Raw genomic sequence first — 8,376 nt, forward strand, 5'->3', positions numbered from 1 at the left:
TCCTGAATCCTCTACATGGTGGTTTTATGATCTTGTTTACTCAAGACTCAAGAGCTATTATCATATGATGTGTCCTTTTTTATGGAAGATGTTCTTAGATCTGATAAAGGAGTAAACTAGGTTACAACAGAGTATCGTGCAACTTTTCCTGAAGATTTGCTGTTGTATTGATAGTGGCACTATGATATATTAGTAATTTTTGTCTGACTGGAAATTCAAATAATAATTTTTGCTTCATGAGATTCTCATGGAATGTGACATAATCTTCTCCTTTTTGTAGGGTATATTTCCAATATCTTCGCTGTTTTCTAGATGCATGAAGTTTCCTGCAAAAGGATCAGATGTCTCGGCTGAATACAATCATTTCCCACACCTAACGACTAATAAGCCACAAGAGAGCTTGAGTGGGGGTTCCCGTAGGATCTACTTGGAGTTCTCCCTCGGGTAATTTGGACAAGTACAATAACTGTCTTTACTTCATACGACATTTTCCAAAGTGAATCTTATAAATGAGTTCAGGAGTCCTCGGCTGGGTTAAAAAGAACGTACTTTTTAATGTGTCAAATATAAAATATGGCCCAAGTAAAAGGGATCCACCGTACTCATTTAATATGTTTAAATAAGTAGAGATCCATTTTCTTAGAGGTTACCAACTTTTTATGTGATGTCACTTTATGTTATCTCGTGGTGCCCTGAATGTTCTTCATGTTCTGATGTAGATATAATTGATGTGCTGGATGTATCAAAACTTTTTAGTAGTCAGATTTAAGAAAGATCCTCTAAAATATGCAGTTCATGGCATGATGATATTTGCTATTTGTTGCGAGATGTGGTTGTTGCCCAACATTTTGATAAATAATAAAGTTTAATAGCGTATTAACACTGTGGAGTCATAGAACTTAAGTTTTACCTTATTTTGGACTCGCAAGTATTGTTGTACACACAAAATTTTCTATCTCTTTTGCATGGAATTGGCACAAAAAATAGAGCAGAACTACGTGAATGATGAATTTTTAAGTTGACCTTATTTGATTGTGGCATTTTTGTAAGTTGATCTCAAGAATACCAGTTTCAAAAATAAAAAGATTAAAAAAACTCTTGAGAATCTGTTCATGGGTCCATGATCCTTAATTATGAGTAGAATATACTTGTAATGTATCAAAGGCGAACATGGCTCTAACCTCTGAGGACCCAGAAACTTGTTTAACCTGCTTAAGTTAGTGAATACAGGTTACCATTACCTGTAATACACTTATGTGATATTATGGTGCCTGAATGATCAAATCATGTTCTGATGTAGATTATTTGCAAGCTGTATCAGATTTTAGTAATCTGATTACAGAAAATTCCCTCTGAAATGGGGAGTTCATGCCAAGACAATGCTGTTATTTATTGCTGGATACGATTCTCACTATTTTGTCTGCATTTGAAGGTTTAATAGATAGATAGCATTGTAGAACCGCAAAAATTCATTTTACCTTGTTTTGATTCTGGAAATATTGTGAACAGACAATTTCAATCTTCAGTAAGGATTTTCATTTTAGGCAAGCAGGCTGCAGCACGAGTACCCCTTTTTTTGACCTGCTTGATATTAATGCCAGAAATGGATCGGACTATAAACATGATGAAGTTCAAATTAATTTTTTGTAATTTTGATGTGATATAGTTTCCTCTACTATTGAGTAATAGGTAACTTCTCTGTCCCTTTAAATCAAAGCTGCTTCATATTTCTCTCTTGTCTGCTTTCAGTTCCTTGAAGGAAGTGTGGGTTGCAGTCCTTAATATTACTGGTTCGCTATCCAGCTGGTCATTTGCAGATAACGTTCTTCCAGGTAGTCTATGTTCTCATAGCTTTGAGTATGGGCCTTTTCCTACTGCAGCATTGTTAATATTCCCAGACTTGATATACAGTTCCTGAGAAGACTGGTAATGGTCCGCCATCATATATATGTAGATTAAGTGGTGCAGGCGATAAAAACTGGACCTTTTGGTTGGAGGTATGACTTCAAACCAGATGCTCTATTTCAATCAATTGGATGAACTTTTGCAGAATATGTATGCCTTTGTGTTTAATCTGCCAGCGTGAACTAAATGTTAATGTAGAAAATTTAGTCGACTGTTGGCGGCACTTCGGCGGCAAGTGTTGATATCTTGCCCAGATGAGCAATTGATCAGGACTTCCAAAGAATTCAACATTGCCTCAAAGCTATTTTAAAGAATTATGAAATAAACTTAAGGCTCATCATATTTCTATTGATAATTCCATGTGATAGGGGGTAGGCATCGAGAGTTTCTGATGCTAAATTGATGTTCTTTTGTCACCAGAATTATAAAGGTTAACACTACTAGTGCTTTGTCGAAGCCAACAATAACTTCTGATACATACTCATCTATCACCCGCCTATCAACTAAATGACTACTCTATCTAAAAATTTGATACAATATGGATATGGAAACGAAATCCTAAACTAAGAACCAGAACTAAAGGATAAAAGATAGACACAAGGATGAAATGAATTGACAGTTAAAGCTCTTAATAACTTAAACCTACGATCTCAACTCTATCTACACGAGAGCCTCCGTTTCCCTTGTTCAAGTGATAACCCTTTGTCCTCTTCTTCTCTTGTTTAACTCTTTTACTTTGCTTTGTTTCACCTACTCTTGTTTCTTGGTTTCTTTTGGTATGGTTTCATCATCTCGTTCGAATAATGGTAGTATACCAGCATAGAAGATGTCAGACCTGAATCTTGATGATTCAGACGTTGAATTAGACTACCATGGTGATGAGGATGTTTTTGATCTCAGAGAAAAGATTGCTAATCCCCCATGGTGTGTGGTAGGCCGTGTTGTTACACGCAAGTTTGTAAATCCTAATTCCTTGAGTGATGCAATATGGAAGGCATGGAGACCAAGGGAAGGTTTGATGGTGAGAGATCGTGGAAACAATGCCTTTGTTTTCCAAGTTTTCAACCAATGTGAACATGATTGAATAACTGAAGATGGCCCGTGGAACTTCATGCAGAACCTGTCCTACTACGCCCTCTTAATCCTGATAAGAACCCACAGCAAGTAGAACTGACATCGTTTGATATATGGGTTCAAATCCATAACTTGGTGGGAGGTCTAACATCTAAAAGATTTCTTGGAAACATTGGTAATACGATTAATGGTTTCAAATACAATAATACAGATAATCAGGATATGCTTTGGAAAGACTACATAAGGATACGAGTGAGCATTAACATCCAAAACTCACTTAACCAATCAATTAAAATTAGGCTGCCAGGTGGAGGATGTGAGGATATCTCATTCAAGTATGAAAGAGTTGGAACTTTTTGTTTCTTTTGTGGTTGATTGGTCATATAGACAAGTTTTGCCACAAACTAAATCATCACCTGGAAATTGATGAAATATAGTTTATTTATGGGCAAAATTGTGTGATGAGTGCGACAAGGAACCATGGCTGGCATGCGTTGGATTAGGTCGGAGAGTAGATCAGCGGGAGGCGTGTGGCGCGATAAGGAAAGGAAAGAAAAAAAAAATCAGCGAATGAGGAAAAAAATAATGGGGATGTGAGGGAGGGAAAAGAGAAGTATATGCAAAAGAAGGGAGAAATGGTGTGCATTGTGGGAATGAGAGTGTTGCTAATAATGGAAAGGATTACGAGAATCCTGGGATAATTATAAGGGATGGAGATGAATATGGAAAAGATAGCAGAGGAGCTTGATGAGGAGGGGTTGACACTGTTAGAGAATGAAGGAAACGTGAGGCAACAAGCAAATTAATTCCTTCTGATGGGTCAAAAAACTTATTCATGACGGGTTCTAGTCTTCAGACCTGCCTAATCCAATGAGCTCTTTAATCTGGAATTGTCGTGGGTTTGGGAACTCATGTACAGTTTCCGAACTAAAAGACTTGGTCCAACAAAAGATGCCCACTTTAAATTTCTTATAAGAGACTAAAGTTAACAACACTAAATTACAACAACTTTGTGATAATTTAGGCTTTGAAGGCTCGAGTATTGTTGATACCGAAGGACAGAGTGGTGGCTTAGCCCTTTTATGGAGAGAGAAGGGGACGTGCTCAGTAATTGATTCTTAAAAACATTTAATCTATGTGGATGTGTTAATCGCAGGGATTCCTAAATTTCGAGATACTGGTTTCCATGGTTGCCCCGAGACAAATCGTAGGAGGCAATCTTGGGATATTCTTAAGTCTTCGAAGAATAAATCCCCACTATCATGGTGTACCGCAGGGAATTTCAATGATATTCTGAGCTATGGAGATAAGATGGGAAGAATTCAACAACCAGCTTGGAGACTTGATGGGTTTCGACAAGTGGTGAATTTCTATGAATTACATGACTTGGGATACATTGGAAATAAATTTACTTGGGAAAGGAGAAGAGGTACGAATAGATGGGTTTCAGAGAGGCTGGATAAAGCCCTTGCAACGTCTTGTTGGCACGTACTATTCAATAGAGCTACAATGTATCATATGGAAACTGCTTGTAGTGACCACATGACTCTTTTTATCTCCTTAGGAATAAGCATCATGCGATATTCACCAGTCAAGTTTCGCTTTAAAAATTCATGGCTTCGAGAAACTGATGTTAACGAGGCAGTGGAAGAACATCTATTGAACGTTGTGAGAGCTTTTTACAGACATGGGGTCGCAACATAAAGAAATAATCCAATTTAAGATGAAGCATTACAAGACACAGGTGAAGAGACTTAGAGGTAGTAGAGAGCCGAGTCATATTCCTCTTTACAATAGTGCCAAAGATGCTTATGAAATCTTGTTGAGGCAACAAGAAAATTATTGGAAATAGAGAGCAAAACAATTTTGGCTGCAGAGAGGTGATAAAAATACCCATTGTTTTCATCTTATGGCTACCTCACGACGGAAAAAGAATATAATTTTACAATCGAAAGATGAGTTCGGAATTTGGTTTGATTGGGAGATTGAATTGAGTGATCTTATTGTGAATTATTACACCAATTTGTTCAAGACACAACATGGTACATTTAATGTCATCACTGACATTGTTGAGAAGAGAGTTTTTGAAGAAATTAACGAGGACTTGAAGCGTCCTTCTACAGTTGAAAAGATCAAACTGGTTGTGTTTAGCATGCACCCGTATAAAGCTCCCAGACCGAATGGATTAAATCCATGCTTCTTTCGACATTTTTGGAGAACTGTTGAAGATAATGTTTCTTAGGTCGTTATAGAATGCTTGAATAATAATAATAATTCACCTGGGCCATGAAGTAACGATGCTAATATTGTGTTAATGAAACAACCTGAATTTGTTTGAGATTTACCGCCTTTCTCCCTTTGCAATGTTGCTGATAGCACTTGTAAAGTCCTTGCGAACAGAATGGAACAATTTATGAATCTAATAATCTCTGAGAACCAAAGTGTTTTCATTCCAGGAAGGTACATTACAGATAATGCAGTGATTTCCTTTGAAACTATGCATTATCTATAGAGGAAAACACAAGTCAAAGTGGGTTATGTGGCAATTAAGACGGGTATGAGGAAAGTTTATGATCACGTTGAATGGGGTTTTCTACGAACGATGACGATAAAGATGGGATTTTGTTGGGGGTGGGTGAATAAAGTTATGCATATGGTAACCGTTGTTACTTATCAATTTAGTCATGATGGCAAGCAGTTAGGAAAATGTTTCTCCAAGAAGTGGCTTGACGCAAGGTGATCCTATACCACCTTTTCTATTTTTGATAGCTTTGGAGGGTTAGTCAGTGTTGTTGAAGTGAATGTCTATTCACGGCCGAAATCATGATGTTAAAATTTGTACTAAAGCACCACCAATTTAAAATCCATTTTTTGTGGATGATGCTTTATTTTTCTTTAAAGCAGCAAAGGAGGAGGCAAAAACTATAAGTTATGTTTGGGGATACATCAGGCAGCCTCTCGCCTACAGGTACATTTTCAAAATTTAATATTTTTCAGCTGTAATACTAATGAAGGTGTGAAGAAAGAGATTGTGGATATCTTCCATGTTAAGGAGGTGAATGCTCCTAGAAAGTACCTTCGCTTGCTGACAGTGGTGGGAAGATGGGAAATCTTTGCTTATATTCAGGATAGAGTAATCTCAAAAATAAACATTTAGAAGTGCACTAGTCTCTTACGGGCAGCACGAGAAGTATTGCTCAACACAGTGATTGAATCAATTCCAACTTATGTGATGAATATGTTCTTGATTCGCAGTACGAATGAAATTTTGTGAAAATCGGGAAAGAGGAAAAATCGAGGAATAGGTGGGGATGTCTTGACATAAATTTTGTGTCTGCAAGGAGGTTGGGGGTTTGGGCTTTCGCAAGTAGTAAGAAACATTACCCAAATTTAGGACCAATCGTCCACCAAAACAAATTCACAAATTGAGGGCTCTTCTCCGCCAACTTGCCAAAAATAGTTTTCCCGATTTTCAGATCTTTTATATCAGCTAAACCATTGCAATTGTGAAACCGTCTTCACAATTGTGATGCCGCAACTGTGGACTTCCCATAGTGAAAGCGGAGACCATCTGGATGGACCCTTTTGCAATTGCTACCTTGGCCATTTGCAGACAATCAATCATTGATCAACTGTCACAATTGTAATCCCTGACTTGCTTTTGCAGAGGTCATAGAGCCTCACTATGCATAGGCAAGCCTTTGGCCGCAAATGTGATGCACCAGCTGACATCAATATCAGTTATTCTGCAACAACTACATTCTTCATCCAGACTCCTTGAGTCCCAAATTCTCGTATGGCAACAATTCCAAAAACATGATATAAACCTAACCGAAGCTTCAAATAACACGAGCACATAAACTTAAAGAGGGGTTAGGTTATTGATTTTTCATTTAACCCTTCCAAATCAAGACCGATTTCCGAAACATTCGTGAGCCATTGGGGTCTTAACCCAAACTATCCCGCTAAGTTCAAAAGGGTAAAACCAAGCTATCTAGAATATTAAAGCATGAACTAATGTACTATTGCTTAAACGGAGGTTTGAATTGTTACTTTCAGGCTGCACTTGCCTATATCAGCCACTCTTGTGGTAGGAGTGCATTATGGGGCAGCCCTGGAGGATAATCCCTCTCTCTCTGACTTGTATTTGATATCTTTTAGATATTTTATATATACCGAACACTTCAGTTACTGCATGTGGCTTCCTCAATGAATCGAGGATTCTTTAAACACACCTGTACGCTCATAAACTTTAATCCTAATTTATGGTCTTTACATTAATTTTATCATGTGTATGATGTTTTCCTTATCATGCAGGCAAACAGTTCCGAGTCCATTAAGATTGATGTGGCTGTAGTGGACCAGTATCTGACAGAGTCTGCTGCTAAATTGAAAGCCATTTTTCCAAATTGGGTCGATGTGACTGCATTCTCTAGTTTTATATCTGCCTATGTTTTCTGAGTTGTTTAAAGGGCAGAGCCTCGTTAATTCTTCATTACCAAAAATATGGTTTGTGTAGTAGACCTTTTAAATTACTAGGCTTCTTTTCTTTTAATAAACAAATTGGCAATGTGGTGGAGTCAATTCCTTAAATGGGAACTGAACTTATAGAAATATCTTATTAAAGTAACTTCAAATTTTTTGGGTTTATGCTCATCAAATATGAATATATTTCCAACAAGGTGAAAAAAAGTAACGGAAAAGTTGATTTTTTAATGGACGTTTGTACATGTATCTTTTCCAGATTCGTTGTTAGATCCAATACTCAATATTAACCCATTGTATAAAACTAATTGACCCATTTCAAATAGGTCTTTAGTAATATCCATGTAAATTGGATGTGTAATTATCGTTAAAAAGTTATATTTGTATCTTTTATTTTTAATGGGAGATTATACATTTTCGGTTTTCATTTCTGAGGGGCCTAAAATCCAATCTAACAATAAAATTCAGATGTGCAAAATCGATACTAGTTATGTTATTTTGATGTTTCTCGTTTTAGCTAGTTTTTAATTTCATTTATTAACCTAAATACCAATTATTTTAATTGCAAACTTGAGAAAAGTGTGTAGTCAACAAAATAGGAGAAGGTAGTTCTGATTTTTCATAAAAAAAATTGTGTTGTATTACACCATTTAGTTTCTAGTTACATGATATGATTTATCAGAGGTAAGGATGGAGGCAATGTGCGGGTACAACATCAAAGACAACAACTTTTGAATGAGTGTATGCAGATCTAGGGGATGGAGATAAGATACTGCATAAGCTCACAAAGGTGAAAGAGGGGAAGGTTCGAAACTTGGATCAAGTGAAGTGCATCAAGGATGAAGAAGACAACAAGTTGGTGGAAAAACCTTCATTAAACGAAGATGGTAACATTACTTCCATAAACTATTG

At 36.8% G+C, this 8,376-nt stretch overlaps 1 protein-coding gene across 4 annotated transcripts in view; it reads left to right on the top strand.

Annotated features, from left to right (window-relative positions):
* Positions 1-7,699, top strand: part of LOC107007561 (endoplasmic reticulum metallopeptidase 1) — a 43,492-nt gene extending 35,793 nt beyond the window's left edge. For 2 of the 4 annotated variants that reach the window (XM_015206233.2, XM_015206232.2), the window contains 4 exons: positions 281-444; positions 1,750-1,832; positions 1,912-1,997; positions 7,297-7,699. In XM_015206233.2, the coding sequence (XP_015061719.1) occupies positions 281-444; positions 1,750-1,832; positions 1,912-1,997; positions 7,297-7,440 (477 nt within the window). In that variant the 3' untranslated portion in view covers positions 7,441-7,699. Of the gene's footprint in view, positions 1-280; positions 458-1,749; positions 1,833-1,911; positions 1,998-5,883; positions 7,231-7,296 lie in introns of those variants that run through there. The other 2 variants (XM_015206234.2, XR_003575741.1) reach the window with 2 other exon arrangements.
* Positions 7,700-8,376: the final 677 nt, after the last annotated feature.

Source organism: Solanum pennellii, chromosome 12, assembly GCF_001406875.1.
Source record: "Solanum pennellii chromosome 12, SPENNV200".
NCBI classification, from domain to species: domain Eukaryota; kingdom Viridiplantae; phylum Streptophyta; class Magnoliopsida; order Solanales; family Solanaceae; genus Solanum; species Solanum pennellii.